This window comes from Carassius gibelio, chromosome A13 (genome assembly GCF_023724105.1).
Source record: "Carassius gibelio isolate Cgi1373 ecotype wild population from Czech Republic chromosome A13, carGib1.2-hapl.c, whole genome shotgun sequence".
NCBI lineage: Eukaryota > Metazoa > Chordata > Actinopteri > Cypriniformes > Cyprinidae > Carassius > Carassius gibelio.
The window spans coordinates 5,291,516-5,313,686 of NC_068383.1; the positions used below are offsets into that span (position 1 = coordinate 5,291,516).

The 22,171-nt window shown below is 35.2% G+C and overlaps 1 protein-coding gene across 4 annotated transcripts in view; it reads right to left on the reverse strand.

Moving 5' to 3' along the window:
• LOC128025947 (cytoplasmic polyadenylation element-binding protein 3-like) overlaps positions 1 to 22,153 on the reverse strand; it is a 34,870-nt gene extending 12,717 nt beyond the window's left edge. For 2 of the 4 annotated variants that reach the window (XM_052612589.1, XM_052612588.1), the window contains exons 1-4: positions 21,950 to 22,153; positions 18,388 to 19,091; positions 15,237 to 15,321; positions 3,511 to 3,567 (exon numbers count right to left, since the gene is read on the reverse strand). In XM_052612589.1, the coding sequence (XP_052468549.1) occupies positions 3,511 to 3,567; positions 15,237 to 15,321; positions 18,388 to 19,091; positions 21,950 to 21,989 (886 nt within the window). In that variant the 5' untranslated portion in view covers positions 21,990 to 22,153. Of the gene's footprint in view, positions 1 to 3,510; positions 3,568 to 13,852; positions 13,943 to 15,167; positions 15,322 to 18,387; positions 19,092 to 21,949 lie in introns of all 4 variants that reach the window. The other 2 variants (XM_052612586.1, XM_052612587.1) reach the window with 2 other exon arrangements.
• Between the last annotated feature and the right edge of the window lie 18 nt (positions 22,154 to 22,171).

The following is a 22,171-nucleotide window of genomic DNA, read 5'->3' on the forward strand; positions in this document are numbered from 1 at the left end:
AATAAATAAAAATTTTAACCGAACTAAAACTAAAACTGGAATAAAAATAAATTAAATCTAAATAGTAATACAAAAGCACCTAAAATAACTAAAATTGTAACAAATTTTTTTTTTTAATTTGAATATTTACATTTAGATATACATAGAAAATAGTATATATATATATATATATATATATATATATATATATATATATATATATATATATATATATATAAATGCATATTGTAATGTATATGTAATATTTTAATTTCTAAATATTTAATTTAAAATAACACATTTTTTATAAATATATTTGAATATAATAATTAAACCTAAAATGTAATTATAAAAAATAAAGGAAAAATATGAAGAAATATAATTTTTCTTATATATTTGCATAAGATTATACAATATAATATAATGATCTTCCAATAAAAATGTGGCTGGTGGTCAAAAAAAGTAAAATCATATAAAAATCACTGAAAGATATACATTTTACAATTCAAAGACTTATAAACCTTCAGTCTGAACTTTAAAGGGGAGCTCATACAAACAGACATGGAAACTATTCTCCCAGTTAAACGGTCCAAATTAGAGGTTTTAAGGGTGGTCACGGGCCCTGCCGGCTCCTTCCTGTGCTGCTTTTGACAAACAGCATCCATAAACCACTCGAATGACACGCCAGACCTCAAACATGCCGCTCGAAGCTTTTCAGTGGTACCTACAGCCAGAGCTGGGTAGATTACTTACAAATTGTAATCCATTACAGACTCCAAATTACATGACAAAAACTGTAGTTGTTAATGTAACCCAACATCACACATTTTAGGTTATATAATCAGACTTCTTTTTGATTACTTTTGACCTAAAATGTTTATCACATTGATTTAAATAGGACAATCTTGTATCATATTGAAATATTGAAAATACAAACAGTAAGAAAATATATTCCATTTGTTCCACATGAAGTGCATCAGAGCTGTAATCAGGCCTTGAAAATTAGGCCCGACAGAACCCGAGCCCGACAAGTACATTTTGATTGACAGCTTTTTAAAAGCCCGAACCCATTTACAGCCCAACATTATTCAAATGTGCGCACACACACAGCTCTTTTGCCTTTTGTCAAGAATCAGAAATTTATACATGTTTTAACATAATTTATTCATGACTAACGTATGTTACAGGCCACTTGGAAGTTGGAACAAAGAAATAAAATAAGTCCTCTGTAACATCTCAGCACTCTGAATGTAAATTTTTCTGTTATTGTTATCGAACCAATAAGAGAATTTGGCTGATCTTACAGCCGATAAATAATGCATTATGTCCTGCAGAGACACTTCAGATGCACACTGTTCACCATGATGGCTTTTTATTGTTTAAAATATAATTGGAAACACTTCGAAAAGGAAAATAAAGTGAACTGCAACATGTGCAGGGCAAGTCTGTCATATTATAATGAGATTATTAGCTACTGTAAAATAATGTTCCTGAATCTTTTTTCGCACGTGTTTTAGCGCTATGTTAATGGAAGAGCGCATCCACAACGGATCCACAAGGCTAGCACAGTTAAGTTCGCTTGTGCTTTTACAGTCTTTTGTGAAATTGTACGTTATAATATTAGGTTTTTTTTTGCATATAAATCAGATTTTTCTCATATAGAATACGTTTTGTTAAGCTATGAGGGTTAATAGAGTGCTTCAGTTTGCTGGTGATTATCTTTAGCTCAGAGCAAGCAGCTCAAACAGCAGCTTACAACATTAATAACTATGATTGAGATTGTCATATTTATATAACATTATAATGAGAACACTATTATAATAAAACATAATGAATTCTTTCGGTTTGGTTTCAGTGTTCCGTGATTTATCGGCCAACATATCGGTCATCAGCTTTCATATTTAAGGAATTATCGGTTATTGGTATCAGCCAAAATGTTCACACCCCATATGAAATAAATCAATCAAAATAAAACAGAAAAATTAAATATTTTATTTGTTGACCTGCACATCATGTGACCCTTAACCAACATCAGAATTAAATGTGTTTTTCAATGTGTTTCTTAAAATTAATTATCAAGGGGACTTCAAGTTTGGGAATTCATGCATGACATGTAAATAAGAAATAACGTAGATTTATGCATTTGAATGTGTTTGAATAGACAAAAGACTTGCAAAGACACAGAAATAAATGGTTAAATAACTTATAATTAAAATGTGTTCATCAGTAGTTGATGGAATGTCGAAACACTTCTTAAACCGGAGATGATTTTTGTAAATCCAGTGCTCAAATGCTGACTAATGACCGCTCATTGTGTGAAAATCCACAAAACTGAAAGACTTTCTGAATATGTATATATGCGGTAGGCTATTTAAAAGATGAAAAAGAGAAATTAGGGAGAATCAATAAATGATGAATAATTTGTGTAAATACTATGTAATCATGTAATTATTTAAGAAGTAACTGTAGTCTGATTTCTAGCATTTTTAAATGTAATAATTACAAGTAATTCAATTTTGGAATTTGATTACATAATCCAGATTACATGTAATCAGTTACTGTACCCAGGTCTGCCTACTACAACAATCAAGCTAAGGAGCACGATTAGCTTTAGTGATCACTTTCACGTTGGTTTCTCTAACCATACGCCACTCGCTGAGGTGGGTCGTGTGTGTATAAGCTTTCAAAGCAGCTAATCATAGCAGGAGAGACGCTCATGTGTGCACCACCGAAGGAAACAGAGGGTCAGCACATTGCAAGACGCTAATAAAAGACTGAAATGGGTTTTGCATCGGCTGATATGGGAAATTATAAGGGAAATATGTCAATATTAACAAAATTTAATTAAAGTTCATTTAACTGTAATTAACTGTGCAAGTATACACTAACACTACCATTCAAAAGTTTTGGATCAGTAAAACATTTGTATTATTTTTTTTTTATCAGCAAGGATGCATCAAATAGTATAATGGTACAAAAGTTATCAAAAATATTAAGCAGCACAAACATTTTCAACTCTGTTAATAATAAGTAATGTTTCTTGGGCAGCAAATCAGTTTATTTGAATGATTTCTGAAGGATTATGTGACACTGAAGACTGGAGTAATGATGCTGAAAATTCGGCTTTGATCACAGTAACAAAATATATTCAGATAGAAAACTGTTAATAATATTTTAATTCTGCTGTTTTAGCTTTGTGAGCATTGCATTAGCAGCGCAAAAGGTTGTGGGTTTGATTCCCAGGGAACACACGTTAAGTAAAAAATGTTAGCCTGAATGCACCGTAAGTTGCTTTGGATAAAAGTGTCTGCTAAATGCATAAATTTAATTTAATATGAATAATCTTACAGAACCCAAACTTTTAAACTGTAGTGTATTTAGAGTTGTTTGGCTCAGCATATTGAAATAACAGGGAATATAAAAACAAGATATACTTGCTGTCTTAGAAATCCTACACTTTATCCATCTGAAGAAAAAAAAAGCATGTGTTCATCAGCATTAAAAAGATGAAAAAGAGAGAAATATACTCACAGTTCAGTGGTAATATATGTTCAGCTACTGGATGGTGAAAGTTAAGACCCATGCGACCTATAAAGAGATGACAAAAACAAACCATGAGATTTACAACCCTTGTAATATAAGACACTTAATATTAGAGTTTAATCAAGTGGCAACCTCCCGCTCTCTCTCCTGAAGCCAATAAGTGACTAAAACTGCAATTCATATTCTGGCCTCTAGAGGCTCCAAAAGGGAGTCAATCCCATAGACTCCCCATGTTAAAATGCCCAACTTTACAGCAGAAGAAACAGCCTGGCACAAACAAATTATGTGGTCTATATAGCTAATCTTACCCTTCATGACAACCTTCAAATAACTCATCCGTTTAAATTATTTTAAGCCTTAAAGTTCTACAAAAATTAGGGGGCGTGGCCACTTGAGTGACAGATGGATTGCTGCTGCTGTCATTGCCGTCGAACTAGGTGGGCGTGGCTTCAGGAAGCAGCTCCCGCTTTTTTGCCCATTTTTGATGACCTGGGAGTGACGCGCGGTGATGTGCTGCCAAGATGGCGACGGCCGGCTCTGCCTACTTAAAGCTTCAAAAACGCTCTTCAGACAACTACGGGTGAAGTCATGGACACTACATTCATGTTTTTATACAGTCTACGAGATTAATTCACCAAACAGACATAAACATCAGATGTAAGGCCTTTTTTTAACCCATAAAATAACCAGTTGAAAAAAATATATTCTTAACCAGTTCTCCTGGAAGACTATTAATTTTAAACAGGCCATATTTTTTTTTTACTTTTAGGAGTACAGATGAATTTTAAGATACCATTTTAAGATTTTTTTTTCTTTAAGATTTTTTTCTTTAAAGCTCACAGATGTGGACTAAAAGCAAGAAAACCCAAACTAGCTAATAAAAAACATTTATTTATTAGTGCTGTCAAGTGATTAATCGCATCCAACATTAAACTTTCTTTAATACACACACATACATACATAAATATGGTTCCCAATCCCAACCTTTTTCAACTCGTGGTCCCCACAACCAAACACATGTTTGCGCGGCCCACTGTAAAAAAAAATTAACTGACCCTGCTATTTATAACTTCGTACCCAGAAGCTAGATTGTTAACTGTCTTTATTGAATGAAATAGCAATGAACAGAAAAATATCTAAGATTAATTGACGGTTTATTCTTAAACCAATCAGCGAGCTCGAATAGTTGAAGCATAGTTACGGTTTAATATGAATTTTTTTGTTATTTAATTATATATATGAAATAATGTTATTATGTTATGACTTAGACATATTTACATTTATGAACAATATTATTATTTATTTTAATAGTAATTGGTGGCCCACCTGCAATACCACCGTGTGTGTGTGTGTGTGTAAATATTTGTAAAATATGTGTTTATTGCAATAAATACATGCATGTATGTATGTGTATTTTTATATAAATAATAAATATACAGTGTACAAACATATATTATACAAATAAAAACTTACATTTTATTGATGCGATTAATCGTGATTAATTGTTTGACAGCATTACTATTTATGGATCATATTCTAAATGAGGACATCCACACACATCCCTAAATTTTAGCTAATGTATAGCCAATTAAACACACACGGATTCTCTGTAATTACATGAGTTAATTTTTACATGGCTGTAAAACAGCTGTTGACTTCTTTTCAGAATCAGAGCTCTAATGTGCCAGCATTGGCAGTTTTGGTTATAAATGACAGCAACGCTACCGTGGGCTTCCAGTGAATACTGTGAGCAAGCCTCGACAGGTTCTTACGCAAATTCTGAACCGTCAGCACAGAGAATCCCAGAGATGCTCTGGTTTAACCAGCACTTTAACTAATGCCAAATAATGGCGAGCCATGAGAAATTTGCATAAGTGGTACAGGTATCAGCTCTGTGAGATTGCAAGACGAACAGGGAACATGCTTCCCAGCTTGCAAGTGTTGTTCAGATTAGAGTGCTGGGCTATATATAATGTCTCTGGTGAGAACTAGCAGCTGTGCTGAGAGCACATCCTTCACATTTGGACTATTTTCTCAGTAATTCAAATCAAAGCAGCTCAACCGTCAGCACATCTATCAGCATATGTGCCAATGATAGCCAAAGCACACTAATAAAATGGTAATCATAAGTCATTAACACCTTTGAAGTGCCCCATGATTCATCTCATCAACAGCACTGTGCCCTTTAAAGGAAGCCTAAGCTTCAAATATTTAGTCATTTGAATTAAATGTCACTGCTCAGTCATTTTGAACAAACAATACTTGCATACAATAAACACAAATCTGTTACTAGTCAGTCTCTGACACTTGTTTTCCAACCAATATAACTAAAGATCATAAAAACAAGATTGCATGTGCATTAACACATTGGAAAAATGCGTTTACTCAAAGTAACTTGAGTGTGGTGACGTATGAAGCACAGCTCAAACAGAAATCATTTCTAGACCAAGCAGTGAATTCATGTGACCAATTCTGAAATTTTTCGTCCTCAAGAGATTTCTATTGAAATGACTGGATTTCACCTGTGATATTTCGCAAGACAGCGGTAAATGTGCATTCAACATATACATTTTATTTGTATTTTATGCATTGCTACACAAAGTTGAATTTACCCGGAGAAACAAAATTCGATATACGATTAGATTATTTTCAGAGAAATCATCTTGATTTTAGGTGAATGTTTTATGTTTTGTTTTTGGCATAAAACTCACTAAATCTTCTTGTATTTAATGATAGTTTTTTTATCTTGTTCTGAAGATATTTTGAATTTCATTGGAACTCAAGACACTTTGTACTAAACGAAATGGCCAAATACTTCCTTTCAACACATTTGGTTTAAACACTGGAGACATTGTGGGAGAATTTGCATGAGCAAATTCGAGGTCAAGCAGATAAAGGGAAACACTTCTTGAAATTTAAACAAAGAAAAAGCTATAACCTTGCTGTAATTCAATTTTGCACTTCTTGTGAAATATTGCAGTGATGCACGTAAATATTTCAAGTGACTGTAATTCTGAGGCTGGTTTCACCCGTTTCAGACAGCTGGAAAAGAGTGAATAAGTTCCTCTCCAGAACGTCTCTAACTGACTGACATTCTTCTGACCCAACAGTGACAATGTACAGACTGAGTATCTCTGCTGGTTTGAACATTACCATCCTGTAAAATATAAAACCAGTTTAAAACAGAAGCTGAATCATGGTCCAAGCTGGTTTACGAGGTTCACTAGATACCTACCAGCTGGTTATCTTGGTAAAGGGCCTAACTAGGTCTTAAAGTGGTCATGCTGGTTGAGAACATTAGCTGTTTTTTACAAGTTCAAGATAGTACAAACCCAGCCGGGTAAGGGTATTCTAGCTAGTCAATCACATACAAACATTAAGACCATCTAATGACCACCTTGGGCCTGTTAGAAACCAGTTACCATGCTACCATCTAACACCTTAAACTGGTTTTAGCTGGATTATTCTCATACTACAGCTCACATTCAAGATGAACATTGGTATTCTTTTGACAGGGAAGAGACACCTCAAAGACAGAGCCGAACATGTTCCCCTGACATTTCCTCACAGGGGTCTACGGTTATGCAAATCATGCATTTCCCTTTCCCCTCTCATTGTTTGATCAGGCCTAAACTCTGGAAGCAAATGTCAGCGTCTTTCCTTCCGCATGAAAGAGGGCGACTCTCTAGTCCTGTTATGACAGATCCACATAAGCCATCTTTTCCCCCGACACGGCAGCTTAAAATAAAGGTTAGAATACAACATCTGAGGACTTGGAGTTTCAGAAACAGGGCACAATTACAAATGGCTTGAAACCTGTGCCTAAAACCTTGTGGAATATATGTTAAACACTAATTAGAAGAATATTCGATCTGACAATGGTTTTAGTACGACTATTGACGAAATGATGCAATTTGGTAAATCTGATTTCATATTTTTCCTGAAAATAGGTAAATTGCAATATGTATTGAGAACTATAGTGAACTACAGTGTTTATATTAAACCCCAGAAATTTCAATGGCACATTTCTTTCATTACTGTTGTTTAGTAACACATTTTCTGAAAACAGGTCAATTAAAATAGGTATGTTCTATGCAATTGTTTTGACAGAGAGAAACAAGATATATTTCAAGTTTCAACATTATTTGTCCTACAGACATTCCTCTTTATATTCAATAAGCATCTGCTGCTGTATGCTAAGGGACCTACCTTTGTTTTTTGACCATTGAAAATGGATAAAATCCAACAATTCGCACACTGATCCCCATATCTCTGGGATTGAACCATAATGCATTTCGAAGAAATTGTGTTTAAAAGCCATCAGTACAAGCTTTTGCAGTGGAAAATCAGACTGAGACTGTAATGTCCTTGAAATTGAGCAACACTCTCATCAACATTCACCCACCTTGAGTTTCACATGGCCAATCTAACAGGGTGGCTTTAAGGAAAGACAAACAATGTTAAACTATTAATAGAAAGAAAAAAAACCCTACGGTCAAATGCTGTGCAGTGAGAAGTGTTACCAAACAGATTTTTCACCCAAAAATGAACATTCACCCATACAATTTTTAACAAACTGTCAGTGTTTAAGTTGTGAAAGTCATTGGGGTTTAATATTTTTTTGATCATCTTTGTCGTTTATTGTATGTAAAGCTGAAACTTTCTTCAAAATATCTTTCTTTGTGTTGCACAGAAGAAAGCAAGTCATACAGTTTTTTGATTGACTGGTGAGTAAATTATTTCATTTTCAATTTTGGGTGAGCTGTCCCTTTAAATCTAATAAAGACACATGAAATTAAATATGTTGTTAACACTTCACAATAAAGTTTCATTTGTTTCATTTATAAGTTATATGAACAATAACAACGAACAATACTTCTACAGCATTTATTAATCTTAGTTAATGTTAATCTCAGCATTCAAGTCAAAAGTTATCTGTCTGTTAAATGTACTGTGAACTAACATGAGTTTGAACATTATTAATGTTAATAAAAGTTGATCAATTCAGTAAAAAAATATATTACTCATTGTAAGTTCATGTTAGTTAATGCATTAACTAATGTTAACAAAATGAGACTTTGCTGAAACTGTTACCAAGAATATGTTTAAGCTTCATGCAGTTGTTGTTGTTTTTGAAGGCATTTATTCAATTTGACTTTGAATTAACTCTATAAATTCTGGTTAGTTTTCTTTCCTAAAAAAAGAGATTGACTGTATTAATTGCATACAAATATTAAAAAATCCATAAAATATATAAAATCCATCAGCAGCCCAGTTTGATACAAATGCATCAAATCAATACTAATAATTTAAACAAATTGAAAAAACCTTCGGCATGAAGGCTGAGCTTTTATTGTTCATACACAATCTCAAATAGGAGTGACAGTTTGTAAAAGGAGACATTTTGGCTTGCGCTCTATGCACATATTATCCTGGGCCTTCGATATGGGACGAGTTCAACCATGACCCATGAGACACTTTCATCAATGTCAACGCTCAAATCACACCAGCCTAGGATCGACAAACATCTTAGCTACCATCTCAACTTAGGCCTACAGGGTCAAAATGAGCTCTGACTAAACCCAGCAGACCTCCGCGTCCCAGATTACACGTCACCCTGTCAAACGTTTCCTAGTTCTCACTGTAATGAGAGGAACCGGTTTGCGCAGATGTGAAGAAACATTATCCTCAGATACATTCCTCTCATCAGCTAGCTCAGTCTGATCATTATGGCTGAGTTATGGAGCATAATGAAATCAGTCTGCAGTTGCATCCAAGCTGTGACTTTGGAAGATATTTAAAAACCTATGACGTGTAGGAAACAACTGATTTGGTTCAAACCTTTGGTCGCAGTTACTCAAGACAGATCATGTGAGAGGTCCAAAAGAAATCTGTGCGCGTGTACTTGCACAAAGGCATCTTTGTGAGTGTGTGTGTTTGTGTCAATGTTGGGACCTCAGAAAGCACGAGAGACCGTGCTCGGACGCAGATTACTCTGTTCTGCATTTCAAAACAACATTTTCTCCACATTCAACTGGATTCATGTGGATTCAGAGGTGTGAACAGGCTCAAAACACCTCAGAAGACCCTTTGAACTGAAGACCTGAGGACGTCTAGAGCAAAACTAAGAAAATGATCCACTTCAGCTGTAGCCTAGATGGAGACAAGCTTAAATGAGTAGTTCAGCCAAAAATTCAAATGCTGTTAGCTGAAGATAATTTTTTATTGTTTTTTGTTTTGTTCATACAATGTAAGTCAGTGAAGTCCAGTTTGTTCGTTCTTCAAAATATCTTAATTTGTGATTTCCACGGAAGAAAGAAAAGTCATACAGTTTCGCAACAACGTTAAGGAAAGGACACGATGACAGAATTGTAATTTTGGAGTGAACTATTAATCATTTATCTTCTTTAAAGGAACTATATCTTAAGTCACATAATTTGTCTAATGTCATAAGGTCTACTTAAATAGATCAATAAAGTTTTATGTGCCAAAAATAGTCATGATTTCGTTTTTCGTTTTTTTGAAGTATTTTTTGCCTCTGTGCCTTTAAGACGTATTTCTAAACACCTTCACATGTGAAACGAGGGGGCTTGCTTTATGTATCAACAGATAAAACTTGAGATTACATTTTGACTTACTGTTAGTTTGTGTTCATTGTAATTATGGCGCAAAAAAGAAAAAAAAAGAAAAGATTTTTCATGATATAACCCATAATGTAACTATAAAATCAAAATGTGACCCTGAACCACAAAACCAGTCTTAAGTTGCTTGGGGTATATTTGTACCAATAGCCAAAATCATCGATTTTTCTTCTATGCCAAAAATCATTAGGATATTAAGTAAAGATCATGTAATAAAAACGTTTAATTCCCTACCGTAAATATATAAAAACTTAATTTTTGATTAGAAATATGCATTGCTAAAAACTTCATTTGGACAACTTTTTTTACACCCTCAGATTCCAGATCTCAGACAAATATTGTCCTGTCATAACAAACCATACATCAATGGAATGTTTATTTTATTCAGCTTTCAGATGATGTATAGATCTCAATTTCGAAAAATTTACACTTAAGACTGGTTTTGTGGTCCAGGGTAACAAATGCTGCTGCGTTATAAATGATTTATTCATGCACATTGCTATTTTTAATTCATGGCTTCTGAATTTTTGATGAAACCTTTTTTAAATATCACAGCAACCTCTCTAATAAGATTGCCGCAATTAATAAACAAAAACAATCCAACAAAACAATTATCAATGGACAAGTTCCAGTTCCACGTCCATTTCACTTGGATATTAATCACAATAGGGAAGAAAAGATTATCACAATTTCCATTTCATAGCAGAAAACCAAAGGATTTGGAGTGATGAGCCTGTTTTACAGGACCATTGATCTGCTAATGACCTCTTGTAACCTGACTAACAAGAACATCAATGTCATGACAAGCAGATGGCGAAACTGCATTTCCCATGAGAAACACGATCACTATTCGTGCAGATGCAGGATGGGAACAGGTTTCTTTGGAAATTTAAGAGGAACTGTTTGGGAAGAACTTTAGAAGTTCCAGTAAAGATGGACTTTTTTCTGTCTGTTGTCTACTTTACTAACACCTGCTCACCAGTGTTCATTTTGACAGCAAATTTAGACTAAGATTTGCTTTAGACTAAGGGTCAAAATGCAATTTAGTTTTGGTCATATTTTAGTCTTCTGAATTGTTTTAGTTTTAGTCGACTAAATCTACAATATATTTAGTCAACTAAAATCTAATTGGTTTAGTTAGAGTAATGCATTTATTAAGCATTTCTGTCAAATTTCCAAACTAATTATATAAGTTTGATAATATAGTTTTACCATGCAATACAGACACAGATTTAACTGTGTGAAACACAACATGCCTTTATATTAAAATGCAATAAAACCACTTCTCATAAAGGAACAAGAACACGGTCTTGCTTTCAATGAAATACCAATGGTTATATAATAGGGCCTTTCACACCACAGAAACCTTTTCATAGTACCAGAACTAATTGTGGAACTACCCACTTTTAGGCGTTTTCACACCACAGGAACTAGGTGTGATTTTAGTACCGGACTGACTTTTCGCAAACCAAATTAGCTCCTACTCCGAAGCAGGGTCTAACCAGCACAACTATTACTAACTGTGACGCAAGTAGACACTAATTGGCCAGACATGTTCGAAAACGCCCTAACCCGCCATGATTTAAAACGCTGTGTAACATACTCTAAACATTCTTTCAACTTATTTCGCAAGTATGATACGATAAATATATGGACGCTAAAGTGCAGGCACTTGCAGCAAATGTTACACTGCCAGTTGTCGTTGGAGATTCTTAATCCTTCTTTCGCTTCCTTCAATCGCTTTACGTATACATCGAGATTCTATGTCCATTATTGCGAAACCCGCAAGACGCAACAAAAACACAGCTCCGATCATAGTGTTCCTCAGTCCTGCTGTTGTTAATGTTATTCTTCTTTGTTGAACACCATGCACAAATGACATTGCTGTCGACTGGCTTACGTCACGTCATAGGACACACTGTTGGTGCGAATGCAACCCTTTAAATGATACTAGGAAATAGTTCGCACAAAATCATACCAATACTTTAGTACTGTAGTACTGTACATTTAGTTCTGAAACTAAAGCGGTGTGAAAGGCCCTAATGTTCATTCTTTATAACAACACATTCAGCATTCTTTCAGACATATTTATTTATATAAATAAATTTAGATTAATTCTTATTAGGGTTAATAAATGCATTCAGTCTAGAGCAGTGAGTGATTTTCTTTCTTTCTTTTGTTGCTTGATTAACATTAATTAACAGCAACTCAATTTGGCTGCGGTCTCTTTAAAACCCGAATACATGAGTGCATTATACTGAAACACATCCAATATTCACCCAACTGTTTACGCTCACTTGAGACGTAACTGAATGTGTTTACAAGAATGCTTGTCAAAATGAACATGTCTACATAACTTTGTGTGTATTTCTCTGAAAGAGAGCTAAATTGAGTGAGAGGTAACTCACAAAGAAACTGTGTGAGAGGTGCTTTTCTGTGGGTTAGTGGTGGGCGATACTGCAAAATTTGGTATCGATCCGATACCAAATACATATAGGGTCAGTATCGCCGATACCAATATGATACTTTTTACTTAAAAATTTTTTTTTACAAAACTTTTGTGTAGGGGAGTGCAGTAGGTCTATGTCATTATTTCTGAGGTGGATGAATGATCAATTATTTAGCCAATATTTTTTATTAATGTATTGAAGTCCACAAAATTATTAGTTATAATATTTAGTTATAAATATTAGTTATAATTCAGTGTAGAATGAATTCTTTACAGCCTTTAAAAAAAAAAAGAATAAAAAAAAAATCTCTCCTTTTTTTCTGGTTTTAAAAGCAACTGAAATAAAGTGCACACAATTATTACTGAAGAACAGACAAAGAACAAATATACCTGTCACCTGTGCAATTATATTCCCTGAGCCCCCCTTCTGGACTTCAATGTGCTATCAGCTTCGCTCACTCAAACTGAGTGAGAGGTAACTCACAAAGAAACTGTGTGAGAGGTGCTTTTCTGTGGGTTAGTGGTGGGCGATACTGCAAAATTTGGTATCGATCCGATACCAAATACATATAGGGTCAGTATCGCCGATACCAATATGATACTTTTTACTTAAAATCTCTCCGCTGCGCGTTGTGTCAGTGAGTCACGTGACGACACAACAACGACTCACAGCAGAGCAGCAGGAGGGGGAGGAGTAGCAAAGTGGGCCAGGAGAATGTGAAAGCAGCGTTTGCTCAGGATTGTAGAGGTAGAAGACACGAGCAAAGTATAATGAACATAGATGAGAGATATATAAATTAAAATATCGATTCAATTACAATTGTATCGATCCGATACCAATACCACTGTGGGCATCGATACTATCGATATTTAGGTCGATCCGCCCACCCCTAGTGTGCGTGATTCAGGTGTGTGCGCCCCGAAAAAAAAACCCAGACCGAGCTCTGCTTTTCAAATTTATCCATGTCTGCTCCTCTCTTACTCGGAGATATTGACATTTTTGAACATGTAACGAGACAAGCAGCAAGTGTATGCTAGCTAAAGATCAATAGGCTGTTACAGTTCAAATGTTCGCATTGAACCTCATAACCACGCAAGAGATTCGTTCTGACTGCCCCTCCCTAAAATTTTCATCTGGTTTTTATTAACTGACGAAAATGTCAGTAGATTTTTGTCATAGTTTAGTTTAGTTAGTGAAAATATGTTGTTATTCATCAACAAAATGAACACTGCTGCTTACCGGAGCAGTTTGCCAGGTTGTCTGGTAGTCGGTCAGGATTTTCTGCTCTACATTTCCAGGGGTGATCACTCAAGAATTCAAATCCTGTAACTGCCAGATTCATTCTCAGACACATACGACCCACAACTATCCAAATCTATTCCCACAATGAAGCTCTTCATAACTATATCTCCCAAGACGGGCCCCTGATATGACTCTCCATGCATCCAGCACATAAAAACAATTTCCCTCTCCTCCTGTTTTACACGCTTCTATTGTCTACAAGAGGAAAGCCATCTCTCATGACATCCCATGAGACACTAGCGTGATCTTAAAACATCATATGATTGATTTTACCACAACAGATGAGAGAAGCTTCTAATCTTTTCCTTCAGCAAACGGACTGTGCAGAATCACAGAATATGGTACTGTTCTAAATGATGGAAGAATTGGCGTGAAAAATATACAAATACAAATAAATAAATTTGACAAAGACTTCTGAATATCTTCGGAAGATAGTTGTATTTATATTATTATTGCACTACTGTATAAAAAATGGGGTCTCTTATGAAAGAAGTTTCTTATGCTCACCAAGGGTTCATTTATTTGATCAGAAATACAGTAATATTTGGTAATATTATAAAAATTGTAAATAACTTTTCTATTTGAAAATATTTTCAACTGTATTTTATTCATGTGATGTAAAGCTGTATTTTCAGCATCATTACTCCAGTCTTCAGTGTCACATGATTCTTCAGAAATCATTCCAATATGCTGATTTGCTGCTCAAGAATTTTTTTTATTATTATTAATGTTGAAAACAGTTGTGCTGCTAAATATTTTAGCATTTATTTGAAATAGAAAACGTTGTTACTGTCAGTTTGATCAATTTAATTCATCCTTGAACACCACAAGTACTTTAATGACCTCAAGCTTTTGTACAGTAATGTATTATAATATATATATTTACTCATTTAGCTGACACTTTTATCCAAAGCGACTTACAATTTTTATATATGTCAGAGGTCGCACACCTCGGGAGCAACTAGGGGTTAAGTGTCTTGCTCAGGGACACATTGGTGTCTCACAGTGGATTCGAACCCAGGTCTCTCACACCAAAGGGATGTGTCTTATCCACTGCGCCAATATTATTTTTAATATTTAACTCAATATTTTGCAACAATTACTTATAAATAACAACAATTTTTGAAAGACAATGTAATATAGTGGCAGAAAAATACACCAAAAGAAACAAATAACCATAATTGAAGCCAACTGCTTTGAATCTTTAGAGACTAAAAGAAGACAGAAGCATGGATGTATAAATAGTCCTAACCTGCAAAATGATTCCTCCATATAATATCAGCGATAGTCACTGGAGGGCCAGCAGCAGGGTGATGTTTACCTTTGTCAGGGTTTGTTCCAATCATGTCCATTAAGGAGGTCTCCAAAGTTTGCAAGTTGAATGGGTCAAAGGGTCGATTCCGTTCCTGAAAGACAGAAGGACTGGGTCAAAGGTCACAAGTTAAAGATGAGCCACTCCACCACCATTTCACAGCCTTTCAAATTAGCATCAGCCCTGAGGTTTCAGGGCCAAGTTCAGGTCTAACAGACACCCACAATCAAATAGTTTTTAACATTCTACATGTTTTGTATGGTTCAGTAGAAATGTTAAGAATGTATGTAGTGTTGAACAACAACATTTTACACTTCTGTAGCTTATTTTGACCAAAAACCACCCACAAGGATAAGAAGAAACCATCTGACTGGTGTGTAGTGAGTAACCACAGTTTTGTTTTACATTATGTTTTGTCATTTATGGGTGGGTAAACTGGAAATCTATGGAAGCACATTAGAATTGTGAGATAAAATGTCGCAATTACCTTACTTTATTTTTTATTCAGTAGTGGAAACTGGCTTTTTTTTAACCACCAAAAAAATAGATAAAAATAAAAAACTATTAAAAATAATTGATGTTAACTGAAATAAAGCTGAAATCAAATTGAATATAGATATAATATTAAGTTAAAACTTTTGCGAAATTAGAAAAATGTAAAAACAGAAATGCTGCTAATAAGTTAAAGCTCTAAAATGAGAGAAATTAAAATAAATCAACATTAAATAAAAAATAAATAAAATAAAACGGTCAAAATATAAATACTATAATAATTTTTAACTAATACTAAAACAGCACTGGTCCATACATAAATAAATATATATATATATATATATATACTTTTTTTTATTTTATTTTTTTTTATTATTATTTATTTGCTTGAAACAAAGGGACAAAACAACAGTGAAGTGAAAATTAATTAATTCTTCTGCAAAAGTGCCCTCCAGTGTGTGTGTGTGTGTGTGTGTGTGTGTGCTCAATGCTCTGTGTGGGTGCACTTTGGATGAGTTAAATGCAGAGCACCATACTTGGCTGAATGTCACGTCACTTTCTACCTCGTCTTTTCAAGAAAAATGGACAAAATAAGAATTTCATCATACTGTTGAAAATAAAGATCTTGCATTTTTATAAAAACAGCTTTGTTTCCAGACAGACTGGTAAAAATATTCAATCCGCCAATTAATCAGTTTCATCAGCTGTTGCCATTTTTTTGGTCAAAGTCAAAAGACTGTCAGTTTGTAGCAAATGTTTATATTCACAGTAAATGAAAGCACACTGGAAATAATGCCTTGGGGCAACAACATTATGTTTTATGATCAGAAGTACTATGAATTTCTCACTCGTACTGTGGTGCATGACTACTGATCATCAACTCTACCTCAATGCTTCTTCTCCTGCCCTCTTACTGTTACTTACTGTCTTACTGTACACTATTCAGGTGAGATGACTGTGTGCAATTAAACATGTTAATGGCAATGAGCAAGAGAATAAAGAAAAAAAATTGAAAGAGAGACTAAGCTGGTGAATGTGTGTGGATGAATACATCAGTGGGCAGAGGCCAACCGAGGGAAGCACATTGTTTGCACATCGAGCCCATTGTCAAGCAACTGGCTGAGCATTCAAAAAGCGATATTTCCCCTCTCAGGTTCCAGATAAAAATCTGCCCACTTTGTGAAAATCATGAGCAATCAAAACGCTGAGCTCTTCACTTCAGTCACTATCAGACACGTGCCACACATATTTCAGCATTAAACAACTACACACACACACACACACGTTACATCTTGTATTGTGGCAGCCTGCTCGCATACCTTATATAATTTACCTACTAAACTAGAAACTACATATATTCATAAACTGTTGTCTGTCAAATACTTTAAATGTGTTATTGGCTATATGTTTTTATTTGTTTTACTTTGCATCAATGGAGGCATGAAATGCCCTTGATTTGTTTTTGTTTTTTAATAAGGGTATGCATTGCAGACATTCATGAAATTACAAAACTGATGTACAATATCAGGAAACTGACAGCATTGTGGGCATAAGTGCATGAAATCAAACTTAAAATAACAATTTTCATGTGAAAAACACTAGTGGTCGTCTAATATGGGTTTTTCAAAGCCTAAGGTAGAATGGAATGGTGATATAAGCTAAGGCAGTTTAATTAGGAATGGAGAGATGGAACAAATTCTAAATATTTACAAAATCTGCTAAGATATTTGAATTCAGAAGTTATCCATGATGAATTACTTCTTTAAATTTCTTCTTATGCATTTTCGCTACAAATTTCAATATAGAATTGATTTGGTTCACTAAATTTGTACTGAAGTTCATTTACAGAGTGCAATATAAACAAAGTATTTTATCAGTGTGCATGACTCATCAAAAAAAAAAAAAAAAAAAAAAACATTTATGAGCATTAAAATGTCTTACAATTATGTAGAAAAACACTGCATCATACACAGCAGAATCCGGTAATGGTTTTACGATCTTAAAAAGATTGATCTAATAATAATATCTGAGAATATAATGGTGTAATTAGTATGCAATAATGCTTCAGTTCATGACAGCCAGTACAGGCCCCGCCCCCTCATTCAACAAGCACCAATCAGATTGGAGTGGTGTTCCCTTTAAACGCCCCCAAAGAGTTGCAGAAGCACTTCTGATGGGAATTTGGACCCTTCCACCTTACAGTGACATTTATAGAAACAGCTGTAAAGTAATTCAAAACAACTCTTCCTTATAGTCAGATAAATACATATATCACAATAATCAAGAGATATCAAAATAATAGATATTTCTGTTTTGGGTCTCAGCTGTGGGCACCCAGTAATTTTCTTTAAATATTTATATTAAAAATATGACATAAAAATGCTTTTTTTATTTTGTTTTATTACGTCTGTAAATTGTTTTATTATTATGTATAAGTGTCAATAAATGAACTTATTTTACGACTTTTACATGCAGTTGATGTCTGCAAATATTATTTTATGAATTATTTTTTTGCATTATTTGTCATTTACCATTACTTTCATAAATTATGTAAATTGTACATTTTATTCCTATTATAATACATGTTTATGAGATTTACAGATACATGATACATATTATGTCCTACTTTAATGCATTAAATCTATGTTTATAAGCTCAATAAGCTCACCTGAAAAGGCAGCATGTTGTTGCTGTTGTCGGTTCTGAAGGGTTCCGGAGGCTCGGAGATCATCCAGGGTTTCTGCAGGGCTCCGGGTCTCTGGTATTTCGGGGGCGCGATGACATTGCTTGGGAAAGGCTTCTTCGTCGGGGAGATGGGGTTGAGGTGAGACGGGACGCCGAGCCCGAGCGCTCTCCGCGGGTCTCTGCCGCTCCAGGGGTTCGCCGCGGAGCTCCACACCGCGTTCTGATGGTTATTCCAGGCGGACGAAGAAGCGGACGACGCGGACACTTTATTGATGAGCGTCTGGTGGTTATAAGGGCTCCTCTGGTTCACACTCAGAGGAGACCTTCTCATCTGCGGAGAATAATTACCCCCGAACACCGGGTTGACGTGATGGGGAAAGTTTTGAAAAAGCATCGCCCCGTTTACAGACGGAATCCCTTGGAAAAAGCCTTCGTCTACGGTGTTGGTGGACCAAGTGCTGGAAAACGACGGCGAGAGAGAGGAATCCTGCGGGAAACCCAACCCCGGTAACACCGGAGACTCCATGGCGAGTCGCTCGTTGTGACCACCGGGGTTCTGCTCGTCTGGGACCGGTGGCTCGGAGGGGGTCGGGGTGGTGGATGCAGGCTCTGTATTTAACGGCTCTTGGTGCTGGTGAGGCTGAGCTTTGCTTTTGTCCATCAGTAAATCATCCTGCATGTTTTGAGCTGAAACACAGATGATCAGTTATTATTGATCACAGCGATCTGTCTGGGAGTTTTATTATTAATGAGCCCCTGATCAGCCATGTAGCTCTCGGGATCTGTCTGCGCTCCGCTTTTGTCCCCCTCACAACACGAATAAAGGAGAGAAAAGCTCGGAGGTCACAGATAACCACCAATTTACGCCACGTATCGTTTTCCTCTCACCGGAACTCCAGAAAGAAATGAGAAACTGATTCTTGTTCCTGTTTTTTTTCTTCTCACAAGCCCCGCCCCTCAATTTGCATACGTCAATAAATACAGCTGCGTCCTTCAACAAGGTTAAAAGAGACACGCTCTATAGTGTTTTAATCGCATACATTTACGAGGAAAAGATGTTTGCATAATTCACTTTTAAGTATGTAGGCTACAGTCATTTGGTATAAGATTCACAAGGTTGACTTTTGACGAATGACAGTAACTTAAACTCAAAAGTTATTCTCCATACTACTAGTGCTAGTAGTAATTAATTTTGTTCATTCGGTGCATTACATAATACAAGCTGATACTTCATGTGACTTCATCCCTATACAATATAATGTGAAATAACTTTTGTGCATAGTATTGTGTCAAACGAGTTTATTGTGCTGTTTATGTCTATGAAGTCTACATGTTATCACAAATATTGTTATGTGTAGTGCAGATTATTGTGCATCTTTTGTGCATATTTATACAATCAGTAAATAACATTTCTAGCTCTCTAAACCTAACATAAAATAAAAATAATAATAAAAGCATGAACAGTTCTAAGCATAAGTTTGCAAAGTAGCCTATATGTTCAGACATTTTGACTGGGTGTACAACAGTATGGCACAGCTCAGCAACTAGGTTATATTTGCTGCAGGATCTTGGGTTACACCCAGCAGTACTGCACAAAACATCTACGCAACAGAAATCCCAAAAGCTCGGGAGGTTTTTATTTTTTACTTTATGGGTTTTAGTCTGACTGTATCACACTTGATGTATCTCTTTTTTGCACCCTTTAGGCGCAAGATTTTTAAAACTATTTTATTAACGTCTAGACTGGCATTTCTGTATGCAAAACATATCGAACGAAAATATATTTTATTCAACCATATGAAAAAAAAAAACATCGATTTCTTCATAGGCTACCTCTTGAGGGTTTCTACTATGCCAAATATATTCCCACGAAAAACAGGCCGAGAATGCGACAGTTCCAGCGAGCCAGATAGATTTATGATCTCAAGCTTTAATCAAATTTTAATCAGAATAGACGATCGTAACAAGATGAAGAGCGTTTCTGCCAAATATCCCGTCTGTTAATCCTCGTTTTGCTGCATTAGAGCTGCATATTCAAGGTCATTACAGAAATCATCACTTCAGAGCACGCGTTAACCATCTAAAAGACAGTAAATAATATTGCTTTATCCCGGCACAACACATGCACGCATATTATAATGCATTTCTAAATAGCACCGGGTTATTGGAAAAGAAAATAAACCAAATCCAACACTTTAATCCGCCGCAAACAACTCATAGAGTAGCTACATTAAACACACATAACATGCATCTGATGGGTTGACATTTTTTCTCTTGCTTTCTTTTTTCCCGCTGTACATGAATCAGACTTTACCTTATCGTTCACCTTTTGGGACTCTGTAAATAAGGCTATTTCTGTTTGTCTCGCCTGGGTTTTGATATGACAAATGAGCTGCCCTTCTGCAGTCGCTTCAACAGCTGATCGACTGCGGCGCATGGCTGATGCACTGAGGGATTGTGGGAATTGTAGTTTTTTCTATCAATAATGCCATCAAAACACTATATGACATGTTTTAAAGCTTATAATAGCTATATTATAACATACAAATCACAGGGCAAGCCTTTTTCAGCCTTTTAGCCTACAATCTATTTTGGTCCTGAGGGTTTGGCCTTTATATTGCGTACATAGGCCTATTAAGAATATTAAAGACACAATCTTTTAAGAATATATTGTTTTATTTAACAAAGTATAGCCCCCTTATGATAGAATATATATCTGATATAACAGAATGTTGATATGTGACAAAAACAATATGCAACAGAAGCTGCGCAGTGATGAACAAGTTTTGTGTCATAGCTGTTGCTAATACTGTGGATTTTAACAAAATGGAATTCACTGGACAATGAGAAGCCAGGACTAGACCTTTAGGACTAGCATTTTATAACTCACTATTAAACCAGATTTTGTGACAGTGGCTATGTTTAAATGCATAACAAAACTATCAAAATGATCTATAATTGATAAAAGAAGTTCGAATCATTCACATGAGTATACATTGTCAGGATGTAGGCACAATCAGTATAAGATTGTATTATATCAAACATCAAGACATTCAAAATCAAAATTCTAAATTTACATGCAAGTCATGCTACTCGGCTTCTGTCATAATGGAAAATGATTTATGATACAATTCATTAACTAATACAAAATGACATACAGAAAATATGATAAAATGCCAAAAGTGATTGAAATTGACCAGGAGTAACCAACTGGCTAAGCTTTTCAATATGGTTCAATTATAGGACATTTCCCTATAGGAGAATACCAGAGTTAATTTTACAGAAAATAGCAGAAGATGCTTGTCACGTCAAGTCTCATGAAGTCAATAAAAGCTAAATGAACAAAAGAAAGGATCAAAATCAAAACACATCAGCAATAAACAAACACCACATAATTACCTAACCATATGCTATATGAAATGGAAAATGACTGAAGCTCTCACTCATCATGTTTGTTATTTCTGGATGCTCTGCCATGTTAAATAAAATATGCATTCAAATCATTTAGAAATTGTAGCCTATTGAAATATGTTGACTCTCCTTACCACTGTACGAGGTATTCTGAAGCCAAATATGTATCTTCATGTTGCTCCAGCAGGCGTAGTCCCTCTTGCTCTAGGCTGCCTGCCTCTGCGAGAACATAAATTTTTATATTTTTGGCTACATGAAATGAAGACTACACGTCCCAGAGTCCATCCGTGCTCTCGCGAGAGTCAAGTTAACGCTCGCACACGCGCGTTATTGTGTCCCCTCGCGTTATCTCACGG